Source organism: Amblyomma mixtum, chromosome 7, assembly GCF_055824585.1.
Source record: "Amblyomma mixtum isolate Tamu chromosome 7, ASM5582458v1, whole genome shotgun sequence".
Lineage (NCBI taxonomy): Eukaryota > Metazoa > Arthropoda > Arachnida > Ixodida > Ixodidae > Amblyomma > Amblyomma mixtum.
Window position 1 is genome coordinate 121616701 of NC_143018.1, and position 26944 is coordinate 121643644.

General features: G+C 46.3%; 1 protein-coding gene across 1 annotated transcript in view; it reads right to left on the bottom strand.

The window, feature by feature from the left end:
* Positions 1-1656: 1656 nt before the first annotated feature.
* LOC149337367 (uncharacterized) overlaps positions 1657-26944 on the bottom strand; it is a 28675-nt gene continuing 3387 nt past the window's right edge. The window contains exons 3-4 of the mRNA XM_089554407.1: positions 16206-16422; positions 1657-1871 (exon numbers count right to left, since the gene is read on the bottom strand). Coding sequence (XP_089410533.1) covers positions 1657-1871; positions 16206-16422 — 432 coding nt within the window. The remainder of the gene's footprint in view (positions 1872-16205; positions 16423-26944) is intronic.

Genomic DNA, 26944 nt, shown 5'->3' on the forward strand with positions numbered 1-26944 from the left:
GGTGGCTCCAGAAACATTATGAGTAATTACCGACCTATCTCTATTCTACCATGCATTGGCCAAATTTTTGAGAAGCACCTATTACTCACCATGACGAATTTTTTGAATACGCACAGTGTTCTATCACCTTGTCAGTACGGCTTTATAGCAGGAAAAGGAACAATGGTTCTTCTTGAAGAATTCTCTGACGTGCTAAATTCAGCTTTTGATAAGAATCAAGTCGCATGTTCTCTTTTTCTGGACGTAAGCAAGGCTTTTGATAGCATCTGCCACGTTCTTTTGCTTGATAAACTTTCTGCGCTGGGATTTCGAGGTTCGTTTTTGGAACTGCTTACTAACTTTTTACAAGATAGGCGCCAATATGTGTCGATTTCAAGATTCCATAGCAATTTCACGGCAATTGCCTCTGGAGTCCCGCAGGGTTCTATATTAAGTCCTTTATTATTCAATCTATACGGTAACGACCTTGCTAACAGTGTGCCACCTTTGCTGTTTCAGTATGCTGATGACACTGTTATTGTTGCATGTGCAAAGAAATACACTGATGCTGTTACAGCATTACAGATAGCAGCTATTAAAGCCATGGACTGGTTTAAGTTTAATCTTATTAATGTTAATACTTCTAAAACAAAACTGATCTGTTTTCATAACCCATTAAAACAAGTTGAATTAACTGACCTTGTTTATTTGCATACTTCCTCTTGTCTTAATTGCAACTGTGTACCAGTAGAATATGCGCATTCGGTCAAATATCTTGGCCTGACCTTCGACAGTGATCTCTCTTGGAAATCGCACCTTTCTTTTGTTTGCCAAAGGCTTCGTGCTGTATCGTGTGTCCTGTATAACATTAGATATTTTATGCCTTTTTCTGTCCGTAAATGTGTTGCACATGCTCTAGCCTATAGTGTACTTAGGTACGGAATTACTGTTTATGGTCACTGCACGGTTCGCTGGCAACACAGGGTGAATTCGCTTTTGCGTTTGCTTCTAAAGAATATTGCTTACGACCTGTCCATTGGTAATGACATTGATATTTTTAGAAGACTAAAGCTTCCAAGTTTTAACTCTTTATTAACAGAAACTATTGTGCTAAAACACTTCTGGTACAGTCAGTTCACCGTTCCATATGTCCCTGCTCGGGATTTAAGACCAAAATACCGCTACTGCATTCCTCGCTCCTCAACCCGGTACGGAAAGCGCACACGTCATTGCTATGTACCTGCCTGTTTCAATAGCTTGCCTCCTACTGTACTCCGCATGAAAACTAAATACACCCTGAAAAAAACTTTGCGGTATGTCTCCGTGTTGCTTCCTGCCCCGTAGTTATTTCAGCTATTTACTGTATTAATTTCAAATCACTGTAATCTTTCTTGATGTTGTAATAGTTATATATTTGTTTCACTCTGTTTGGTGACCATTTTCTTTTTTTGCAAAGTTCATTGCAACGTCTCTATTTTCCTTTGTTTTGCCAATGTTAGCTGTCTGCCAGGCGCTGCCACTCAAGCCCTTTGAGGCTTTGGTAGGCCTGATTTATGTTGTCTGGCAATTGACGTGAATAAAAGTTCTATCTATCTATCTATCTATCTATCTTATTGAACTGTGTCTCTGATTAGCAGTTATTGTAAAATATAGTCAGTTTTATAATCGCCTCATGGCTTAGCCAGTGATGTCAGTTGGTTTGATTGCGGATGTCTTGTCAGCTAATGCTCCCTTGTAGGTTGCATTGAGGGCGCGAGCGATTTCTATCACTGTTTGGGAGACAACGTTTTCCTCAAACTGCTTGATAACGTCGCTGGCGAGATCTATAGACGGGCGGAGAGGCTTCAGCTTTGCTGTCACGTCGAACAGTAATATGGCGTCCAGCTTCGTATCTGCGTTGAAGACATGTGGAGGCACGAGTCAGAGAAAAAAGTGTACGCACGTTTTATTTTGCTTTACTCGCTGCGTAGATAACTTGTAACAGAGTCTGAAGATGGGCACGCCAAAAAAAAACACCAAAAACGGCAAGGCCGTTGTTCATTTTCTGGGGAAGGAGTATGACTCTTAGCACACATCTTCTTAGCGCTGAAGGCATTGTTCTCGCCATACATGATCTCAAGAAAGATTGAAGCAGACGTTGTTCCTCTGCATGACTTGTGCGTGCAAGAGGTAGTTGTTCGAAATTACTGTTCAGAACAGTCTAAACAGAGAGATGAAAAACCGGAGTAGCTTAGGCACATAGCACGTTATAAAGTTCCTAGGGTTTACACCTGCTATGGCAAAAGGACATGGCAGTTCCATATACCCTACTAATTAAACAAACTACTTGCAAAGGTGTTTGGTTGTTGTTCTCTGAGGGGTGTGAAATCTGGACTGAAAGCGTGGATTGAAAGTTACAGTGAAAGAAAACACTGAGTTGCCTTGTAATTTGTATCCTGTTATTGAACTTTGTATTCCGTTTATTGACTGTAGACTTCCTTTCCTCTATTTTATTATCAATCGGTAGTGTGATGGCTGAACTATATGCACTGTATCGGCTTTGTGAACTGTGTGCTTTCAGTGCTTTGTGTCGACCGCGCATTGTTGTGACTGACGTACCCGCCCACAAGCGCTAGCGCTTCTGCGGGCACACGCTATTTACTGCGGATATATCTTGCAATAATTTCCCTGTGTGTGTTTGTTTGTACGTGCGTGTCTGCGTGTGTGCGTGTGGTGTGTAGGAAACTCTGGTGCCCCGGTTGAGGCCTGTTTCTTGAGCACATCTTGCAAGGCTGGAAAGCCGGGAAAACGAGGATTGTTATTTGGCTTCGCTACTGTATTGCTGAAAACATGGATGTTGCCCTTGCATCAGCAGCTGTACCGCGATATTCTCCTATGCGTGCAGCTGAAATCATTTTAATAGTGCACTTTTTACTTTTTCAATTAACTTCGCATAATTGTTAGGCTGATATAGAAACTATGAGAGCATTTCATCGATTTTGGCCATGGGAAGTGTCGTATTGCTATTGCTGAATCTACGTTCCATGCCCAAATTGCTGAACGCTACTCCATTGATGTCCTAGCCAACTCTATTGCAGAAATGTATTCGATCTGAGTAGGGCTCTGTCACTGATGCAGCTGTTCTGCTCTCGCTGCATGAAGGTACTGTAAATGGTCTTTAGGGGCTGCCGAGTGATGACGCGAAGGTAATGGAGAATACTATAGCAATTTTGATTTTTGCTGCTAAATCCCCACAAGGAACAGGTTGCAGAGCATGTTCGAGGAATTAAACGAAACAAGAAGAGCGGTGGGTCTCAATGGGTACATAATACCTCTTGGGTATTGTCCAACAGCATGGGATAGGAATAGATGTTTACAGTAGGGAGCGATTCATTGGATGTGGTAAGGAAACATGTGCTGACGACAAGTAGTCATCGCAGATGATTGTTATTTAACGGGTGCAATAGCTAGGACCATACAAAGGGGACAGAATGCATTTGGCGTGTACTGTCTTTTACAGTAGCGGCAGCATATAGAGAGCACGACGGATACTGCAGATTACTTTTCGCAGGTTGTTGGATAAGCGAGACCTGGTCTGCCGGAGCACCACCAATCGTCGCTGGTTCATCGGAGCCATCAACTTGGGAAGCAGCGGAGCCGCCAGCGCTCGACACCTTGCCAGGACAACTAACTGGACCATGCGCCTGCTATACAAGCCAGTGCAGCCGTCGATCCTTGCACTGGCAGCAGCGGCAGCATAGAGAGCACGACAGATCACCGCAGATTACTTTTCGCAGGTTGGTTCATATCGTTCCTAGCACTTTCACTTGCTGCCGCTGCTGCCCAGCATTTACCCACTATGACCTGTGATGCCTTCTGTGTGTTTTGCATGCAAAAAGCCGTGCACGCAGGGAGATATTACCATTAGTTGCAACGTATGCACCAACAGTTACCACGCAGGGACTCGTTGCGGTGGTAGTGAAAGAGCTGTGAGAACTAAAAAGAAGGCGGTCTGAAAAATAGGACATGCGCGAGCTGTCGCGAGGACTCGCAATCCTGCACACACACTGGAGAAGGCAGTCAATGGATGGATGCGACCATAGCTGGAAGCCTTGTCATGATAAATGAAAAGCTAGAGCAGCTTCTGCCTTTAATTAAAGGTTACCGTGAATGACAGAACAGTCAGTGAAGCACATGCTCCAAGAATCTGACGAAGTCATGAAACGGTTGGACGAACAAGAAAAAGACATAAAATCTCACACGAAGAGGGTAGATAAGATCGACAAGGAGGAAGGTACTGAAAAACAAGAGCAACTGCAGGAGGATTCGCACCACATTCAATAGCGCAGCAGATGCCTTAATCTTGAATTTCATGGAATTCCAGATACGTCTGGAGAAGACCTACAGCAGGTAAATGAACTTGCCCCAGTTTTAGACGTGCCGTTCCTCATGCAGAATGATATATCAGCTATACACCGACTTCCAGCAAGACAAGATAAGGTAGCTGGAATAATTGTTCGCTATCTCCGCCGGGCAGATACAGACATGTGGCTGGCCAAGCGAAAGAAACTGAAGGAAAGAAACAGCCAGGCGTTCATTCTCGAGAACATGACGAAGTACAACCATGACTTTTATTGATGTGTGAAAGACTAGGCGAAGGCAAACTGCTACCGCTTTGTGTGGCATTCAAATGACAAAATCCTTCTTCGGAAAGGTGCTGGAGATACTGCCATCGTTATAAAATCGTTCGGCCAGCTGATCGAACTTGAAGCCTAGTTGATGCCATGAAAGAAGCTCTGAGAACGCGAAATGGTTGTGATACTGGAAGCTTTTGCCCAGATCTCTGATGTGCAAAAAACACAACTTTCCTTTCTACATTTGAATTGTCGGTCTGCTAGGTCAAAAGCGGATGAGTTGAATCTCATTGGGCATACCCTAAACTTCGATTTTTAAGTGCTTATGCTTACAGAAGCTTGGTATGACCGAAATTCAGAAATGTTCATGAGGCCATCTTTTTCTCATGTTTTTGTTACACATGCGAGCAAACGTGGTGGAGGCGTGTCTGTTTTTGTGCGCAGGACATACGAGTGTTATATTGAACGCCAGTTTACTGCTGTCCCGGATAATTATGAAACCATAGCGATCCGCCATGGTATGCACATGTTTGTGGGATTGTATAGACCACCAAACGGCTGTTTAAATACCCTGTGTGCATTTCTTGAACACATGTTTAATTTCGTGATCGAAAATATGAAATTTGTTGCACGGGGTGATTTCAATGTCAGTCTGCTCGGAACCGGTGCAAAAGAATATCAGCTTTATTCACTTGTTAGTTTAAACTGTTTCGATATGATATGCACTAGTGTTGCAAGGATAACAGAAGCATCTGTCAAACTTCTAGATGTTTTGGCAACAAACCGCCAACTATCGCTTATTAAGGCCGACACCATAGCCATTGATATAAGTGACCACTTACCGGTCTATATGCTTGTTAGCGGAATAAATCAAAACAGAAAAGAAAAACGTGTTTAGGGAGACTATTCAAAACTTTCATGGGACCAAGTTTATCATGCGTGCAACCCCGATGAAGCAAATGAAAAGTTCGTAGACGTCATTTACCAAATTATAGCACTCCTACCAAAACTGCGCAGAGGACGTGATGAAGTCGTAAGCCCCAGGACGAGCAAGGAAATATTAGAAAAGATTACCCTAAAAAATCGCCTGTATCAAACGTTCATTGAAACTAAAGACTAAGATGTTTTTCACAATTTAAAGGTATGCGAAACAAACATGTCACTATACTATACTTATACTACTACTATACTAATTACACCCTTCGCGGTTCCATGATAGCACACGAATCTTCATATTGTAGGGATGGGGGATGGGAGCTTCACACCTAAGGATAGTCGTCGTCTTTCACTACCACAGTTCATCACAGTGAGAGAGCGCGGCTGCTACACCACAATTACCTCCCGGCGAAAAAGGAGGCGTCCTGCCGACTTAGGGCACACACACGGTAGGCGGGTCGTAGCACGGCTTGAGACGGTAAACGTGCACTGTTTCACGGCCACGACGGCGCGCATCTGGAGGCGGCGAACGCGGTTCAGTAATGTAGTTGACTGGAGAGGACTGGCAGACGACACGGTACAGGCCGTGGTACTTTGAGATGAGTTTAGTGGAGAGACCGGGACTGGTTGAGGGAACCCAAAGCCACACGAGCGAGTCTGGGGTATAGGACAGAAGCGGACTGGTAGGGGCGCGAAGGTACTGCTGGCGATTCTGATCTTGCGTTGTAAAAGAGCGGGCAAGCTGGCGGCATTCTTCAGCGTAGGTCGCTGCTTGAGAAAGGGTAAGAGACTCGGAAACAGCAGGACGATACGGAAGCACGGTATCCATGGTACAGGTAGGCTAGAGGCCGTAAAGAAGGAAGAATGGAGAGAAGCCAGTTGTGTTCTGTGTGGCAGTGTTGTAGGCATATGTCACGAATGGGAATTCCAGGCGAGCAACATTTCAAACGCGTCATCTGAGATGCCCTTCAAGATGTTACTAATTTTCTCGGCCTCCGGCATGGATGGATTGATGCGTTGGCACAGACCTAGAACATCTTCTATGTAACTGGTGAAGGTTTCAGTGGCGTGCTGAGCGTGAGCGCGGAGGCATTGTTCGGCGCGCAGTTTGCGCACAGCTGGGCGGCCGAATACCTACGAGAAGCTGGTCTTAAAGGACGACCAGGTAGGTAAGTCGGCCTCGTGGTTGCGGAACCACAAGTTGGCAACGTCGCTGAGATAGAATAGCACGTTACCAAGCTTGGTGGCATCGGCCCACTTGTTGTGGGCGCTGACGCGCTCGTAAGTCGCCAACCAGTCGTCAACATCGTGGTCGTCGGCACCGCTGAAGACGCGGGGATCTCGCTGCCGGAGCCCGCCAGAACAGAGGATGGTAGGCGACGGGATGGGGGCTGTCTGGCTGGTGGCTTCAGGTATAACGGACGGCAAAGGTAAGGCGCGGCTACGGAGCTCCGGGGTGAGGAAGAGAGGGGGACCTTACAGCAGCCTCCACCAAATGTAGGATGGGAGTTGTGACTCAGCAGAACCTAGGTCGCTCTGCAACGTTCAGCAAAGGTTCAGCCAAACGTTCGGGCTGCGAGCGAGCTTCACAACTAAGGATCGTCGTCGTCTTTCACTACCACAGTTCATCACAGTGAGAGAGCGCGACTTCTACACTACAATATAAATATTTAGATATTAGCCTGACACAAGATTTATCTTGCACCACCCACATAATTAACATAATCAACGAAGCTAACCGTGTTCTTGGTTATCTAGAGCGTAACTTGCGTTTGGCACCTGCTTACGTAAAACTTTCCGCCTATTCAACTCTTGACCGTCCTAAATTTCAATATTCATGATCAATTTGGGACCCCCAACAAATTTACATAGCCAAACCCTTGAGTCCATCCAAAGGCGCGAGATAAAATTCGTATATTCTCATTATTCATATCATACGAGCGTAAAAGCATTGAAAATAAAAGCTAACCTCCCCAGCCTTGAATCCCGTCGAAAAATAGCCAAACCCTGCCTTTTCCACGGGTTTTATCATTCGCATTTGAGTCATTCCGTTATCACCCCTGCACACCGCCTTTCACTTCGCATCAGTCATCCGAAAGCTGTTCATACACCTCGAGCATCCACTTCTGCGCACCTGAAATCATTCTTCGCCCAGACCGCAAGAGATTGGAACGAACTCCCCGCTGAAGCTTTCATCCATCCTGGCCTGGAATACTTCAAATCATTCATCACTGAATTTTTTCAATGATATGTATGCCCACCCCTCATGTAATGCCTCTAGTGGGCCTTTGAGGTACTAATAAATAAATAAATACTGAGGAAGGCAAGAACAGCATATTGCCATGATCTATTTTGTCGTAATATAAAGCGATCGAATATAATATGGAAAAACCTTAACTCTGTAGTTAGTCACGGACGAGAAAAAAGCGAAATGCATACAATTTCTCATGAGGTAAATTGGTAAATTGGTTTTTGAGGAAATGAAATGGCGCAGTATCTGTCTCACGTATATCGGCAGACACCTGAACCGCGCTGTAAGGGAAGGGAGGAAGGTAGGAGAGAAAGAAGGAAGAGCTAAAGAGGTGCCGCAGTGGAGGTCTCCGCAATAATTTCGACTACCTGGGGATCTTTAACGGGCACTGACATCGCACAGTACACGGGCGCCTCCTGCGTTTCGCCTCCACCGAAACGCGGCCGCCGCGATCGGGTTCGAACCCGGGTACTCCGGCTCGGTAGACGAGCGCCTTACCACTGAGCCACCGCGGCGGGTGAAAACGAGGGCGAAACGTTTTCCGGAGCTCGGCTGGCAAACCCCTTCAGTCACTTTTATATTGTTACGGGACGGCGGGCCCGCGCAGAGAAACGTAGGAGACCCAGACACAACCGGCCGCGGCAATTCTCTTTCGGTCTCTGTCTCGCGCTAGCACCGCGCTCTCCCCTCGCCCCACGCCTCTTTATTCCTATAGCGCAGCGCGCTCTTGGTCAGCGTAGGTCGTATGCCGTAACAATATAAATCAATTACCAGCTGTGCAGGAAACCAATCGTTCGAATGAGCCGCGAGTATTGACGAAAGCAAGCTCTCTCTTTTTATCTCCTGTTCACGAACACAAAATAGAGACCGCCCTTTTGAACTTGAACAATAGTAAAGCTTGCGACGCAGAAAACCTAAAGGTCAAACTAATAAAGTATGTCGCTGACCTTACAGCATCACCTTTGAAATGTATATTTTTAACTCGGCTTTATCAATGGGAATATTTCCAGAAAGGATGAAAGTCGCTGAAGTGACACTAATATATAAAGGTGGCGACAAAATTTGTTAAAAAACTACAGGCCCATTTCTATCCTCCTAGTCTTTTCTAAGCCGCTTGAAAAACTTATACACAATAGACTGACCAATTTTTTGTCGAAATATTCATTAGTAAATAGTTTCCGGCACAGTTTCCGGGGAAATTGTTCAACTGAATCCGCGCTATTAATTCAAAAAGAATGAATTCTCGACAGTTTTTCACAGAATTTCTTACCTTTAGGAATTTACATATATCTATCCAACTATCGAAAGGATTTGTTACTCTCTGCTAGACTACGTTGATCAAAAAACTTTTTTTATTACGACGTACGAGGCGTTGCACACGATCCATTCAAATTTCATTATTGCGTTAGCAATACTACTGTAGGATTCGCCTCGTCGCTTAGCCCTGGTCGGTAGGGACGGACAACCTTGAACAGCCGCTGCGCCGAGCAGGTGGTACGCCGTTGCTTCAGCTGCTCTCCGCCAGATGGCAGCGCCGTCGCCGCGCGGCATTTAAGTAAGCTAAGGTATTTAAATATTTATACACAAAGAGCGTTGACTCACAGTGGCGGAAAAAAACTAGAAAACTAACCAGTAAGTATGCAGGTCATGAGGACGAAGAAAGAAAGAGCATTAAACGACAGGTTAAAAACGCGGAAGTTAAAAATTGGATGAATTCAATGGAAAAGAAACATAGTGTAGAACTATATCGACACTGGAAAAGGCAGATCAGGAAAGAATTTTTTTATGATAACTCAAGAGGCGGTGCCCTACTTTTTGAAGCTAGGTCAGGGTGTCTTAGAACGCGCAGCTACAAAACTAATTTAACGAAGAAGATGACACATGTGCAGTGTGTGGTAGATCTGTGGAAACAATTGAACACCTCATAATAAAATGTGGTGGTATCCATCGGGATGTCGATGCAGGCGCAGCCACTTTTCCTGAGGCCCTAGGGTTTAAAGATAACAATGGTCATGTAAATAAATCTGCAGTGGAAGTTAGCAAAAAGCGATTGGAGGATTGGAGGCAATTGCCACCACCCCGTTTCAAAGGGGGCGCTCGTATCCACCCATCCATCCATCCATCCATCCATCCATCGGCAGTGGCGAGAGCATTTTGCTCTGTCTACGACAGAGGCGCCGCTTTAGTTTTCCACTTCTGGCCTTCGTAGCCGGCGTTACCATCATTGGCGCGAAATGCGAAACGCTGCTGCGCACCTTGTGTACGAACGTCAAGTGACTCTTAAACAACCCAGCTGTAACTAGCCTAATTTCTAGTCAGACCACATAAAAAAAACACCGAGTAGGAAATTGGTCGAGTTGGGAAATCGAACCAGGGCCTCCCTGACGATCACGCTAACCACTCTGCCATGCCAGCTTTTTTTATGCGAAGCATACTAAAATAGCCCAACCCAGCTCCTCGAACGCGGTGGTGTCGTTACCATTGACCTTTCGTGACCTCCATGTCATACCACGTGATGCGTGACGTCACAGCAGATGAAAAACGGGGGCCCAACTCGCGCCGTCGCGCGAGGCGTCGTGACCAAGGATGACCACGTGGTGCGTGACGTCACAGCAGATGAGCAACAAGGCCCCAGCTCGCGCCGTCGCGCGAGGCGTCGCGACCAATGTGTTTCCTGCTTCTGCCGCTAGGTGCGCTGTAGTGAACACGTGATGCTGGATTGGCGGTATACAAGGGGGTGCGATTGCCTCTGCTAGGCGTACACGGGATAGAGATGCCTCCTGGAGACAGGGCTGCTCGTTGGAATGAGAAGCAAAAGTTGCGGCGTGCTACAGAGACTGATGAAGAGCGTGAAGAACGTCTAGCCAAGCGGCGTGCTCGATATGCAACTCGGCGACAATATGCTTCGCATCTGACTAGGCTTAACCTAAGCTAAGCCTCAGCCATTTTTTTCTTAATTCCCTGGCTTTGACACATTGCATTCAACAAAACAAACAATCAACAAAACACACTAAACGCTATGTACCCCCTTTGCCAAAAGTAACCCAGCAATAGGTTTTTGCTTCTCAACCGTATAACGGAGCCTTCAAGGCACCCCTAAAGACCGAGAGGTGTCAGAACATGAGGGCAAGGGCTCATCATACTTTACAGAGAATCAGCGCTTAAGGGCTGCCATGAGTGCTTCGCTACGCGGCTGAGAAACGAACCACCTGTGCCGAGTTACTTTTGCAAAGACTGTACATACACACGGCACTGTCGTGGTGAGCCAGCATGAATCTGGCTTCGTGAGATTAAAATTCACGCAAATTGCACAGCGGCTCTATTCTCGAGAGCCGCCGCGGAGGCTCCGCAGCGGCTTTCTAGATGGCCAGAAACCAGTCCATGCTTTCCCGAAAGTAAGTTCGGGCAGGCCTTGCGTCTTTGTCACTATGGTAGCCTGCCATTCTGGAGCGCCGAATACAGTGGAGGCCCATCAGCATTATTAAGTCAAATGGTACCCCATCCTTATTTTCTACAGATAAGTACCGGATGCCATACGGGTGTAGCGGTAATTATTTCTTTACGGTTCGTTGCAGTACATCGCAAAAATAAACCGCTTCCCAACAGTGTAAAAAACGTGGTCTGATGTTTCCGCTTTCTGCAAATAAAACTATGAGATTCCAGGGCAAAAATAATTCCAATGTAATCTAATCTAATCTAATCTATTTTAATCTAATCTAATCTAGTCTAATCCAATCCAATCCAATCCAGTCCAGTCCAATCTAATTTAATCCAATCTAATGCAATCAAGGTCAAATGAAGGTCAATGGTGGTCACCGCCGCGGCACGATGGTGGTCACCGCCGCGGCACGGCAAAGGCGTGAAAGTGCAAGTAGTATTGTTTTCGCAATAAAAACGATTGACCAGCTGCAGCTAAAACAAAAGGCCCAGTCCCAACCCACCGTCCTGTACCCGTCTGAATAGGTTGGTCCGGCTGCAGCGCTCCCATTCAAACGACCAAACGAAGACTGCGAAATTCCTGTGGAGCTTTTGAATGTTTACCCTTGAACAGTGCAACACCGTCATTCTGTACTAGAGCCTGCTGATAAAGAACAAGTTGCGAACAGTGGTTCTGGCAAAACTCGACAAGGTTGTTCCTTTCCACTTATCCGCTCTCTCCCGTATCTCTTTGACCTGTCCTTTCCAATACTCTTCACTGTCTCGGTAAGAATCATGCTTAACGCCCAAGTACTTATCTGGTGTCGTCGTCCATGGCAGACTGGCGAACCGTTCAGGCGTGGATGGCCACCTTCCATGCCAAAGCCCGAGGCACTTCGACCTATTAACCCCGCTGCCGGTGGCTTGGCTGAATTCGCGCACACATTTAACAGCCTCGCTTATGTCTCCCTCGTCAACGGCAAACACAGCAATGTCATCTGCGCACGCCAAGAGCTTTACTTGGGCTGCTTGCAAACTGAATCCATTGATATTCCCGTTTTTCAGTATTTTCTAACAAAGGCTCTCGTCGTAAATACAAAATAAAAGGGGGCTGAGGGGACAGCCCTGGGGTTCCGAACGCTGCACGCGAATGGTGGCCCCCAAACTCTTGTTAACAATCAATCTCGTCATGCAGTTCAGGTATGCCAGGGCCACACCCTCACGGATAACAGAACCTACATAAACGTGGCCTAATACAGCAAACAAAAGTTCATGGGCGACGCGGTCACATCCCTTTTCAAGATCAATTTGCAGAATAGCATCCGTGCCATCACAGCATTCTTAGACACTGCGCGCTACGTGAATATTGGTAAAAATGGCCGACATTTAATCCCGCAGGTCTGATGGGGCCAACTAAGTAATGAATGACAGTCTGCAGCCTTCGCGCCAAAATCTCTATGAAAGTTTTGTACTCGACGTTTGTGAGCGCTATCGGTCGGTATGCTGTAACCATTCGTAATCTACCTATGCCTTCTGTTTTGGGAACCGCAACTGTATGGGACGACCCATAAGACGGAAGCAGTGCTTTTACTTCAAAGGCTTCATTAAAGATCACTTTCATGACCGGGGAAATAACATGTTTGAATTTTTTATGGAAAGCCGCACTGAACCCGTCCGGTACAGGCGATTTGCCGGGTTTTAAACTGTCTATTGCTTGCTCCACTTCCCCTTGCGTTATTACCAGCTCTAATCTGTCTTTTATTCGCCGTCAAGACGCGGTATGTGGGCTAGAAACACCTCCTTAAATGTGCTAGCATCAACCGGATGCGATGCGAAGAGCGCGCCATAATGCTCGAAGAAGGCTGCTTTGATGTGATCGATGTCCGTTGTTAAAACACCTTTCCATTCTATTTTGTTAATGTGGTTTCTTTCGGCACGATCTTTTTCTAACCCAAGTGCTCGTTTCGTTGGCGCTTCCCCTGCAGCTTTGTCTTCTGCCCTTGCCCTCACCAGCGCTCCCCGATAACGTTTTTCTTCAATTAGCTCTAGCTTTTGTTTGGTTGTTCTCATGTCTTCTATCAATTTACCAGGCGCTCGGCATTCCTGTTTTAGCATCTTCTCAAGCTGTGCCTTTGGCTCCGTTTCCTGTTGTTTCGCCTCATGATTTATACAGGTAGTTCTTTCTATTGCTTTCAATTTTGAAGTTGCTTTATTGAGCTCCCACTGCTGTCATATCCTCATGTTTCTACTTGGTTCTATTTTTGATACTTCCTTTACAGTTCGGTTATAAAATTTGTCCTGAAGTAGCGTGTCATTTAACTTCCACATTTCCCACGAAAAACTATCCCCCTTCCTAGTGATCTCTATGCTGCATTGAACCAAACAATGGTTAGAAAATGATACCGGCACTATTCCACAACTATTGCATTTAGGCACGGTTGCCACAGATGCATAAATGCGATCTAGCCGTGCATGACTTGAGCAAAATTTTTGTATGGGATAGTCGGTGGTTCATCTTAAGGAAGGTAATAGCAGCGCAAAAATACAGGGACACAAAAGAGACACAACCACAACAGGACTAACGCGCCTGTTGTGGTTGTGTCTCTTTTGTGCCCCATTTTTTTTTGCGCTGCTATTACCTTCCTTAAGAAGACTTGAGCCCTCGAATCGTGTGTACTTTGCAGCACGCGCTCCTTCGAGACACTCCGCCACATCCTCTAGGTTGCAGTTCTCGATCATTCGCCACAACACTTCAGTGTTTTTATCTCGAAAACCGTGTACGCTTGTCTTATCGCTCGCGCTAAGGACACAGTTGTAATCTCCAATACCAATGAGCTGTCTGTCCGTGCGAAGCCGTTTTTCGACATTTCCAAAACACGTGGCTGTGCCATCAACAGCATTAGGCGCGTACAAGCAAACAATGCGCCAGTCAGTGTTGCTCAGCGAAAAATTGATTGACACGTATTGACCCGACATGCACAAATCATGACCGTGTACCTCTAGCCCCGGCAACTTCTTAACAGAAACAACACAACAAGCCGATGTGCCGAAAACATAGCTATCGACGGCAAAATAACTAGACGCGAAGCGTGGCACCATGCTACCGGTCTCTTCTTCACCGTCAACTTTAGTCACCTTAACAGCCAGTACATCAATATCTTGCTCCGTTATAAGTCGGTACAGCTGGCTTCGTTTTGTTTTACCTGCCAGACCTCTGAAGTTTAGGGTGGCGACTCTGAACGGAGATGCAGAAGTCATTTTTACATAGGAAGAAGAGACCTAAATCACGGTGTTTACCTCCCGCGTCTTGCATGTCGCTAGACGTTGCCGTCGGCGCCGGTGTCATCCGGCGCGAGCACTTTCGTAACGAGCACTGGCACGTTCCTATACCTCGCAACAACTGCTCTCTACAGTCCTTGACATATACACTTCCATCAATACTAAATAATTTTGAATTGAAGAAAATCGATATTACCATTATGTCGAAGAAAGGCGTCATAAATATTTTGTTTGAATATAATTATGTTAGAAGTGCATGTTTCCTTTTGGCTTCATGATGATTTTTTTCCTTATGCTAAACATAATGAAGAGTTCCTTTCTCAAATATTTTATATGTGATGATTCCAATTTGTCTGCTTATATCTCTCTATATACGAGTGCTAAATCTTCATTTAATTTCTGTTAAACAATGTGTATAAGGCAACTTATATGAATTTTATGCACATGATTCTTCGAGCTGCACGTCGATGTATGTACAGCTGCTGCCATCACCTACAGGGGCAGCCATCGCGTCAAGCCACCGAGGACGCTAGAATTTTGTGGCTGCTCCCTCATTGTGATAAGGGAAATAAAATTGAATTGAACTGAATTTTAGAAGAGCAGTTTCTCAGAATTCGTCTAATCGAAAGTGCGTAATAGTTGTATCCTGGAAGTTCTTACCTGTGCGGCAGAAACTTGCAGGCTAACAAAAAAGGATTGTAATTAAATTGAAAGGCCAGCGAGATATTTTAAGCGGAACAGTAGATGTAACACTTGGAGGCAGGAAGAGAGCAGAATGGGACAGAGAAGAAAGGCTAGCAAATGACATCCTAGTCGATATCAAGAAGACAAAATGGGCATGCGATGCGATGGAAAGAAAAATTGTTATCCGTTGGTTCTTTGGGGTAATGGAGCGGACTCAAAGAGAAGGGGACATTTAGGAATAGGCGGCAGAGTGTCGGATGAGGGAACGAGCTTAGCAAGTTTGCTGTAGTAATGGAGCCGCAGATGCCAGAGGACAAGGTTAATCGTGGAGCTATAAGAAGATCTTTGTATCGGAGGGGTCGTAGGGAGGCTGATAATGATGATGTTTGCTCGTCCTTCAGCTCACGAAGGCAGTATCGGAAACTGTTCGTATTCTGCAAACCTGGTAATTAAAAATTGCGGTTTAGCTCGCGGCGACAGTAAGTGAGAGCTTGAAATGATCTTGAAGCTCAGCGTATAACATTCTTTTGTATGCTCTTAGCTACACCGGGCTGCTCGCTCGTGCTGGCTAAGGCTGCCTGAAGCAGCTCAACCTCATGAGTCAAGCTCCACCGGAAGACGACGTCCAACTCGCGTTGCGGTCCGTATTTTGGAGACCGTTGACTACTCTTGAATCATCAATAAATATGAACATATTTTAACAAGGATATCAGCCTGAAAGTATTGATATTAACCTTTCGAACAGACCACTGCTGCTTTCGCGTATTGTGTATTTGTAGAAACATGCATGTACACGCAAAATATACACGCCCTTCTCGTCATATTTTATAGCAATATTTATATCGTGGCTGGCTTGGTAAAATTTAAAATCGCATTAGACTTCGAAGAGGCGCTGTAAATGTGGAAAAGAAAACAAAACCGGATAAAAAAAGAGAAGTCTGTGCTAGAGCCCAGTCTTCGTAACGAGTATTCATACTCGATATACCGGTGAAATGCAAGCAAATATTCATACTATAGCATAGGACATGTATGCATGGATAACGTACCTTCTCCAGGGTTACCAGGATAGACAAAGAATGAGTAGAATATGTCACCCTTTTCGACGAGTACTTCAGCTACCGTGCGTGTGGACCGGCCATTGGCGATCACCTCGACGTCGTACCTAGCGACCAAGCCGTGGTGGCTTAAGTCGCAGGTCGTTAAAACAGAGCGAATTTCGGGACGATCGTGTCCATAGACGTCGCAGTCGCCTTTTCGCCGCACCTGAACAAAGAAAAGGTGATGCACATAAGAATTGTGCACATTAGAAGGCTACAAACGTTTATTAAATAAATAATTCTCAAAAATAAAAATTTTTTTAAACTCAGGTTTGTACATGGACCCGTCAACATGAATGCTGCTTAAAAGTTAGCGGCTTTAGCACTGCCATAGCAGCCAATACTTTTTTTCTTGCAAAACAAAACATTTTTTTTTCATTTCACACACTTCCTGCGTGTTATACGAGACAAAAACTCACAGGTATGTTGTTTATTCAAAAACTTTTGGACACGTTTTCCTCAAGTATACCGTAAACTTTGGACAGTACAAACTGAAATATATTGCTGAAGCCTGGCATAAAGGCTTTCGTGCCATCCCCTAGAAATACGTCACTCTCAGTGTTTATGCTCCCCCTTAACTGAAGCAACAACAGGTGTTCCCGGCATGCCATTTTTTCTTGGCCATTAGCAGTTACCTTCATTGTTGGCCGGTGACAGCGAAAAGAACGTAACTTAAATGTGATATTTTAAACTTGCGCTTTTCTGAAAACTACCCCGCAGGGGCGTCTGATTCATGCAGACGATGGTGAGTTGCGACACCAGGGGTACCTGAGCATCCGCAGGGACATCCCCGCAGGGGGATGATGGTGAGCAGTGCGCCACCACGGACCCGAGCACCCGCGCTTAGCCGTGCGTGGCATCGCCGTGTCCGGGGAAAAGGGGATCCTGGTGGTTGAGCCAATGCCGAGCGTTTGGACCCTTAAGGCCCCTCGGCGGAGGCAACACACCACTTTGGCCCCAGCTTCCTGTAGACGGCACCTCCGGCCTGACCCGACCGGGGGAAATCGGCAGTCGCCTTTTCCTATTCTCCCCTCCATCTTTCACTTTCCTATCTCTTTCTTACAACTCTCCTGTCTTCTGTTCACTTCTTAGTTTTTCCTCTTTTTCCTGGCGGCTAGGGTTAACCTTGTGTGGCCAACTACCCTGAGTTGCGTCATATTTGGTTATAGTTGAGGCGTACAGCTGGCGTGGCAGGACTTGCTTGCAAGTTCCTGTTCCGTCCCCTCGTTGGGCTCCATGGTGGGTGGCTGGCACCATGACTGAAAAACCTGAATTTTTTATGGCTCCCCCCCCTTTCAAAACCTGATCGCTCTCTGAAAAGAGGGCGGACCGATGCAGGAGACCTTTTCCAGAAAACAAAGATAACTTTCCCGAAATTCCATGTTGTACATAGCAATGCAGAATAAAAACAAGCAAGACTGATATCCCCGTTCCTTGTAGCAAAGAGCTTGACAGATACCTTGGGCCTTGGGTACAAGGTATCAAAAATGGCCAGTGGTGACTTACTGCTCGAATTGCATGACACCGTCCAGCACTCTAAACTCCCAAACCTCGTGACCATAGGGGAGATTCCTGTCTTCGTTACTTCACATCGATCTCTGAACACTGTCCGAGGTGTCATATCTCAAATCGCCTTTGTCCACCTCTCTGAAAAAGAAATGCTTCAGGGCCTTACCGATCAAGATGTCATAAATGTTCAGCGAATAAAGATCAGGAAGGACAACAAAGAAATTGACACGAAACACCTCATCCTCACTTTCAACACCAGTATACTGCCTGAAAGCATAGAAGTCGGATATCTGAAAATAAATGGAAGACCGTATATTCCCAACCCACGCAGATGTTTCAACTGCCAGAGATTTGGCCACGGCTCACAGAGTTGTGGCGACCGCAAAACAAGCGCAAAATGCTCTTCGAAGGACCACCAATCCGAAGAATGTGTTGCTAACCCACGGTGTGCAAACTGTGAAGGAGACCATGCTGCCTAGTCCAGAGCTTGTCCTTCTTGGAAAAAAGAAAAAAGAAAAAGAAATAATTACTCTCAAGACTACACAAAACATTTCTTTCAAAGAAGCAAGAAGGCAATACTCTCAGAGAAACAAATTCTCCTTCACTGCAAAAACAAACTTCGCCGATGTGGTGCGTGGGCGCGGCGAACCACACCAGGCTACGGCACCTGTCCAGGCCACACGCAGTGAGCCTGTGGCGGGGCCACCCGCGCCCCTGTGTGGAGTAGCTAGCGCTACTCCGCAAACCCCAAAGGAGGCAACGCAGACCCCCGGGTCCGCGGGCCTCAAGACCTCTTCCCATAGGTCGAGGTCAAACTCAAAAATCAACATGCCTCCTGCACGGTCGTCCAGCGCCTCCGCAGAGGCTATCGACACGACCCAGGACAGCCCCGTGCCGTCCACGTCGGACGGTCGGCGGAGCTCCCTGGATCGGTCAAAAAAAGACAGGCCCCGAGTCACGGGGCCATCGACAACTTGATCTACCTTTTCACTCTTTAGAAACACAAAATTAAGATGGCCTTCATAATACAATGGAACTGTAGAGGACTTCTAAACAACTACAGTGACATAAAAGACATACTAGGAGCGCACGCTCCTGTTGCCTTATGTCTACAAGAGACAAATTTAGGTCCCCAAAAAAATAACTTTCTTAAGAATTATACTGTTTTCCGCCGCGATCGAGAGCAGGCGAGCAGGCTGTCGGGAGGCGTAGCCATCATAGTGAAAAACGGTGTCCCAGCTCGAGAGCTTAAACTAAAAACAAGACTCGAAGCTGTCGCAGCCACTCTGCTTTCATATAAAACCATTGCAGTATGCTCTCTGTATATCGATCCACACCTTAAGGTAACACTTCATGATTTAGAGGTTCTTGTAGACCAGCTACCAGACACATACCTGATAGTTGGAGACTTTAATGCGCATTCATGCTTATGGGGAAGCGAAAAAACTGACGTTAAAGGCCATCTTATTGAGGATTTTATTCTATGCAGTAGCATCTGTTTACTTAACTCGGGTAAACCCACGTACTGCTCCCCAACCTCAGGGAAAATGAGTGTTTTAGATTTCTCTTTTAGTTCGCCGTCTGTTTTTAGCGATTTTAACTGGAGTGTTTTAGACAATCCATACGGAAGCGATCATCTCCCTGTCATAATAAGTCTCTCATCGTCACCAACAGTCGTTCCCACGAAACCACGGCGTTGGAAGCTACATTTAGCTAACTGGGAATTGTTTAGGAAAATGTCCAATTTGGAGGATATAATTTTAGAAAATCATACCGTAGATGAAATAAATGAAATGGTCACAACATGCATTCTTTCTTCCGCGCACCTATCAATTCCGAAATCCTCAGGAGTGGTCCGCCAGAACCACAAATTGTGGTACACACGAGAATGCAAAGAGGCTAAAAAACAACAAAATAAAGCATGGGGAGTATTTCGCAGATATTCCACACACGAGAACCTTATGATTTTCAAAAAGGCAAGAGCGGAAGCGCGGTGTATTCGGCGCAAGGCCGAGAATACATCATGGCAAGCTTATGTCTCTTCTATAAACAGCTCAACCGCATCAAAACAAATGTGGGAGCAGGTGCGAAAACTAAGCGGCAGGTACTCACCCTTCACAATCCCCCATTTAACAACACCTGGTACACAAACAAGTATAGATGAAAAGGCTGACATACTAGGACAACATTACTTTGACGTTTCAAGCTCTTCACACTACACACAGTCATTCTTAAAACACAAAAACACAACTGAAAAGCAGAAACCTCAAACGACTGGCAGTACAAATGAAACATACAATACATTATTTACGCCGCCGCGGTGGCTCAGTGGCTATGGTGCTCGGCTGCTGACCCAAAAGACGCGGGTTCGATCCCGGCCGCGGCGGCTAGAATTTCTTTGGAGGAGAAATTCTAGAGGCCCGTGTACTGTGCGATGTCAGTGCACGTTAAAGAACCCCAGGTGGTCGAAATTTCCGGAGCCCTTCACTACGGCGTCTCTCATAGCCTTAGTCGCTTTGGGACGTTAAACCCCACAAAACCAAAACCAAACCAAATACATTATTTACAATTCAGGAGATCCAAAACATACTGTCCTCCGGTAAACAGACAGCACCTGGCCCGGATGATGTACATTATGAAATGCTTTCCCACCTGTCGGAAGCTGCAGTAGGGGCACTTTCGCAATTTTTCAACGAAATATGGATGTCCGGAAAGATGCCGAAAGCTTGGAAAAAAGCAGTTATCGTACCGTTCTTAAAACCTGGAAAGCCGTCCACCTCCCCTAATAGTTATAGGCCCATAGCTCTTACAATTTATTTAGCAAAATCATTTGAAAGTGTGCTCAACGTCAGGCTAATGTTCATTCTTGAATCACGTGAACTCCTTGACATCCACCAGTGCGGATTTAAAAAAGGATGTTCGACAACTGACCATCTCGTCCGCTTAGAAAACACAGTCCTAGAGGCGTTCATACACCAACAACATTGTCTGTCAGTCTTCTTTGACATGGAGAAGGCGTACGATACTACACGGAGATATGGGATTCTACGCGACTTAGCAGATCTTGGCATCCGGGGAAGGATGTTGAACTGCCTGAAGGATTTCCTGTCAGACCGGATTTTTCAGGCGCGCTTGGGTGCAACCCTTTCGAAGAGCTTTGTCCAGGAGAATGGGGTACCGCAGGGCTGTATCCTAAGTACTACTCTTTTTGTCGTGAAAATGAATTCTATAGCGAAAATAATTCCCAGCTCCATTATATATTCCGTGTATGTCGACTACCTTCAGATTGCTTGCACGTGCTCCAGCCTGTCAACGTGTGAGAGGCAGGTACAACTCACATTAAACAAGCTAGCAATCTGGGCCGACAAAAATGGGTTCAAGTTCTCTCCACAGAAAACAGTAGCTGTTGCTTTTTCGCTTAAAAGAGGATTGCAGATCAATCCGAACTTACACCTAAATGTAGCCACACTACCGGTAAAACAAGAACATAAATTTTTAGGAATAACATTTGACAAAAAACTTACATTTCTGCCGCACATAAACAACTTGAAAGTAAAGGCCTCCCGTGCAATGAATATCCTTAAAGTACTCTCAAGGAAACGCTCGGGATCTGACAGAGCATGCCTTCTTCATATCTACCGTTCTCTAGCGCGCTCATGTCTAGATTATCGGAGGATAGTATACGGCTCCGCAAGGCCTTCATATCTAAAAAGATTAGATCCAGTTCATAATCTAGGTATTCGCCTTTCTTGTGGAGGATACAGAACGTCTCCGGTAATGAACCTTCATGTTGAAGCAAATGAGCCATCACTAGAAGATAGAAGAAAAGCACTTACATGCTCAAACTTTCTTAGAATTAGGTCGCGAACAAAACACGTGTGTTATTCAATCGTCACAACATGTCCTTCTCGAATAATATTTACAAATAAGCCCCAAGCAACCAGGCCTTTGCTAATTTGGTTTGAGGAGATCTGCCGAGAACTTGACTTATCAGAAACATTACCAAATGTTGCAGAAAGTTGCGACGCATTTCCCCCTTGGTACAGTTTTCCATTGGTCTGTGATATAAGTATTACACAGTTCAACAAGAGAAAAACTCCACCAGAACACACCATACAAGAGTTCCTTACACTACAGGAAAAATATGATAGCTACACCGCGTTCTACACAGACGGATCGAAAACTACAGGTTATGTTGGAAGTGCAGTAGTGGAAGGGAACTCGGAAAAAATAGTAAGGCTTCCTCAGTGTGCATCAGTTTTTACAGCCGAGTGTTATGCTGTGTTTCTTGTTACGGAGAAAATAATAAGCAACAACATCGAAAACAGTGTTATCTACACAGACACCCTCAGTGTACTGAAAGCACGACAGTCGAGAAATGCAGTCATGCCATCAATAGGTAAGGTGTTACATAACATAACAAGGATCGTAACACAAGGGCATAACATAAAATTATGTTGGGTTCCAAGCCATGTTGGAATTGATGGTAACGAGAGAGCGGACGCATGCGTTGCTCAAGCCCACAACAAGAAAATACAGAAAATAAGCATGCCACATAATGATTGCATGAAGCTAGTTCAGAGCAGACTGAGGAAAAAATGGCAGAGCACATGGAATAGTCAGATAAATAACAAGCTACACTTAATAAAACCAATATGAAACGAATGGAAATCATGCATACATCAGGAACGCTTTTTTCAAGTTCTTTTATGTCGTTTATGTATTGGACACACGCACCTTACCCACAAATTTCTACTAACAAAACAAGACAAACGTACCTGTGAAAAATGCGGAGATGAACTCACAGTAACTCATATTGTAATCTCATGCATAGAACTTGAAACACTCAGAAACAAGTTTTTTACCCCGTTTTACAACCAACACATCCCTTTTCATCCGTCATTGATTTTAGGTGAAGAAGCTCTTATTGATAAGTCAAGTGTTTTTAACTTTTTAAAAGAAGCCAATGTACTAGAAAAATTCTTAATTTTTACCCTGTGCTTTACAATTTATTGACGCACCTCAGCCACCCTCCCGTCGCGAGAAGACGGCTGAGGTCACTATTACGTCGGTTGGGGACCTCAAGATCCTTGCACAGCCAAGGATGGCTGCTGAGGTTGCCAACCCTTTTTAAAGCATTAACCATAAGTCTCTTCTAAAATTTTGTCATAGTTTTACTAGCTTGCACGAATTAAATTTTTAGGCCCTTTACACCGCCGTTCATTTAGACTTTTGTATGACATCTATCTAGAAGAAGTTTCTATACCCGGAGCTTGGCGCATGATAGCCTTAGTCGCTTATGCGCCAATAAACTCAACTCAACTCAACTTTTCTGAAAACTACAGCGCATGGAACGATTCTGCGCGAACACGGTGACTGTCACTGCCGACTCTTGCTCCCCGCTGCAAGATTTCAATGCTATAAAATTGGAGGGGTTACGTAAGCTTAGGGTATGAGGCGATAGCGTTAATGTGTTAACGCCCACCTATGCGGAATTGGTCATTCTTGACGCGCATACATGTCGGGGATTCCCCGAGTACCCCTGGCACAGTGGTGCAGCGGTTAAGCGGTGCGCCACTGACCTGCGATGGCAGATGTGGTGCGCTACCTACGTTGCACTTGCGGAGCACCATTTAGCGACCAATCATTAATTTAACTGACACCTGCCACGGTGGGCAGTTTGCCCAGATTACAGTGGGCAGGTTGTAATCTCGCAACAAAATTCACGTTCCCTAGGTTGCCCGCCTGCCCCTTAGGTGGCTGGTTCTGATCTGCGATTTTCAAATTTCAAATTTTTCGGTGATTTTTCACTCACAGTCAACGGGGTCGATGCCAACAGCAGACGGGTCAGACCAAAGTTAACATCGCTCCATCTGGTACATTTTCATACCCCCTTCAGGCAGAAGCAGCGCAGGGCATGCTGTTAGAGTGGCAAATAGCCCAACCGTAAACTGCATGACGTTGGTGTCCGGAAGAGTGTACGTATCCCTGTACAAAAACTGAGTGCGTGAGGAGTGACAAGAGTAGTACCAGACGGCTCGGTAATTGTACCAATCTCTTCAAAAAAAAAGACGAAAAAATTGCACCGTTAAGGGCACAGCATTGCTTACAGAATCATTCCTCACCCTTAATTTCACTTTTTTGGACTGTTTTACAGCCGTGTGTTTTTTAGGGTGAACATGTGCAAGATTCTTCCCTCGCCACGGAATGTCAGGATGCGTAAGGGCGCACAGGTGCTTCAAGGCGTTCCAGGCAGGTTTTCAGTTGTACATCAACTTCACATCCAACATAATGTGAGATGTTAGACCTTCCCATTATACATAATTAAAGTTTTATGCGTGGAGCAACAGCAGATACTTGCATTGAAATTCGAAATTGACTAAATTTCCATAGCACAACAGCGAAGAACCACTAACTCGTGGCGAGTGGTCTAAATTGGGTGTATAAATGAGGACAATGTCGGCGCGCAATACGCAGCTAAGGGGAGTACGGCTCTGGCGTGTCTGCCTGTTGATATCGATCGGGGGGGAAATCTGACTATGCTGCCTGCTCGTGCCCCCCCCCCCCCCCCCCCCCCGCGCTACCGGATACGGGCCGGTGTAGTTTCGGCTACTAGACTTTGTTCCGGTGCAACGCCAGCAGTGGGGATGGGACGGCCGGGACCCATCCTCTGGGGATGCAAAACCCCATGGGAGTGGCAGCCACTCCCAGGCGGCTGTGAGGGCCAGGCGCCCGCGTGAGGTCCGATGCCTGAGCGGAGGCAGGCCTGGGTTTATACTCAGGTTGGACCCACGAAATCTGGCCCGGAAGGCATGTCCAAAGAACGAAAGGTTTTCAAATACATGCTACTTCCCTTCACACGCGGAGGCGTGCAAGTCTGGCTACCGGCGCGTCGGTTTCTGGTTACGGAGAAACCAGGTCAGCGCGGGGGTTTATAGTAGCCAGGCTCTGAAACGGCGCCTCGGGGAAGCGACCTTACGGCCGGCCGCAGGGCTGTAATGGCCGTTGCGGGACGCCGGGGGATGGGGGCCTAGTACGACCTCGAAAGAGTCTGGTAAAAACCGTCGATGTTGTGGAGTACCGGTGGAGTAGGCCCTGGTTATCTCACGCTAGGCCATGTTCTTGGTTAGTTGCCCGGTCGCCCGGCCTTGAACACTCCCTCCTCAGTAGAAGAAGAGCAAACTAGAGGAGGAAATAAGTGCATGGTTGGTTGGTGGGCAGCACAGATGGGTCCCCGCGGAGGTGTTAAGTCACGACGCTGAGGGCCTGGGGGCCGTTAGGCTGACGACCTAAGCCTCTACTGGCTTAAAACCGCGAAAAGCACTCGACGGTAAGTAGCCGGCTGGTTGGAAAAGTCCCATAGTGGCGTGGAGGGGCCTCAGATAGCTGCTCACCCCGTGTTAGGTTTTCCTGTCTCCGACGGTCGGAGCCCGCTGTGTAAGGTGGGTGGTCAGACATCCCGTGAGTGGGGCCGCACCATTGGGCAATCTCGATGCTCTCCCTGCCCTGGCCAGGCAGGCCAGCAATGGAGTCGAGATATTCGAAGGATCTGAACAAAAACCTCCCTGTCTCCATTCCTAGCCTTTGTCTCCACCCACTCCCTACAACCATTCTTCCCATCCATTTGTCCATCCCTTCCGCTACTTCCCAGGGGAGATCAGGGGAGTCTCCCCGGGCCCGCTCCCCCGGCTGTGGGTCGCTATAGTAGCTTTTCCCTTTTCTTTTACTTTTCCACTTACGGCTGGTGAAATTACAAAATGCCTACAGGCCTATTCTTTTATTTTCGAATTGGGTTAAGCCTGTTGTACGTGTAAAGAAATAAAACAGCGCAAGGGAAGAGACGAAACACGAAACAACACGAAACAGACGAAACAACCTCTGCCCGTATACCCTGTGGGAAGAGATACATTGGCCAAACAGGCAGGTGCCTCAACATTAGGCTTCAAGAGCACAGGAACAATGAAGACAGTATTGCAATTTCTGGGCACCTTGGAAAGCACTGCAAAAAGTGCAAACGTAAGGATGTTGTTAAGAAGAACTTCTTGTTGGGCGAGTTGGTGCAAACTGTTGTAGGTACGAATTGCGCAGATCGGAACTCTGGCGTCAAGTGCGCAGGTTCCAAGATCTTTTGGGAACGATTTGCTATGCCCTAGACCAGGCCTGGCTAGCTAAAATCAAGCTATGTGCTGCCAGAAGATGTGCTGCTCAGTTGATTGAATTTAGGTGGGCTCAGTGCCTGCACCAGGTCCGGGCTTATGACAGAACTTCGTCCAAGTCAATCCAGGGAAGAGGTCTTCAAGTCCTGGGAGACGTTGTGATACCTGAAGAAGTTGCATGTTTGCGCTCTTTCAGTCTCCCTCGTGTTTTTCCTGTGTGTGTCTTTTGTGCGCAATTCGTACCTACAACAGCATGCACCAACTCGCCCAACAAGAAGTTCTTCTTAACTACCTGTCTAGTACAGGGGGCCCTTTCATGAATGTTCCTCCTTCACCCCTGCAAGTCAACACCTGTGTGAACCTCATCGTCAGCTCAACTTGCCGCGCCAGGTAACTTGCCTTTTGCCTGCGCAAGGGACTCATACACGAAGATGTAAGTTCTATGTTCGGCATCCTAAAACCGCGAGCGAGCCTTTTAAAACGCATATGCAGGTACCTCAGATCGGAACTCTGGCGTCAAGTGCGCAGGTTCCAAGATCTTTTGGGAACGATTTGCTATGCCCTAGACCAGGCCTGGCTAGCTGAAATCAAGCTATGTGCTGCCAGAAGATTTGCTGCTCAGTTGATTGAATTTAGTTGGGCTCAGTGCCTGCACCAGGTCCAGGCTTATGATAGATCTTCGTCCAAGTCAATCCAGGGAAGAGGTCTTCAAGTCCTGGGAGACGTTGCGATACCTGAAGAAGTTTCATGTTTGCGCTCTTTCAGTCTCCCTCGTGTTTTTCCTGTGTGTGTATTTTGTGCGCAATTCGTACCTACAACAGTAAGGATGTTGATCCGGACAAAACCTGTTCTCCAGATTTAAATCGCTGCACAATTCTTGCTAGAGGACGGGATAGGATATCCAGGGTAATCGCAGAAGCGTTCGAAATCCACAACGCAAAGGAACAATGTGTGAATACACCCTCCCTGTGCTTGTCGCAAAAAGAATTGGATTTTCTTAGAGGCAGGGTAAATGTTTAATCC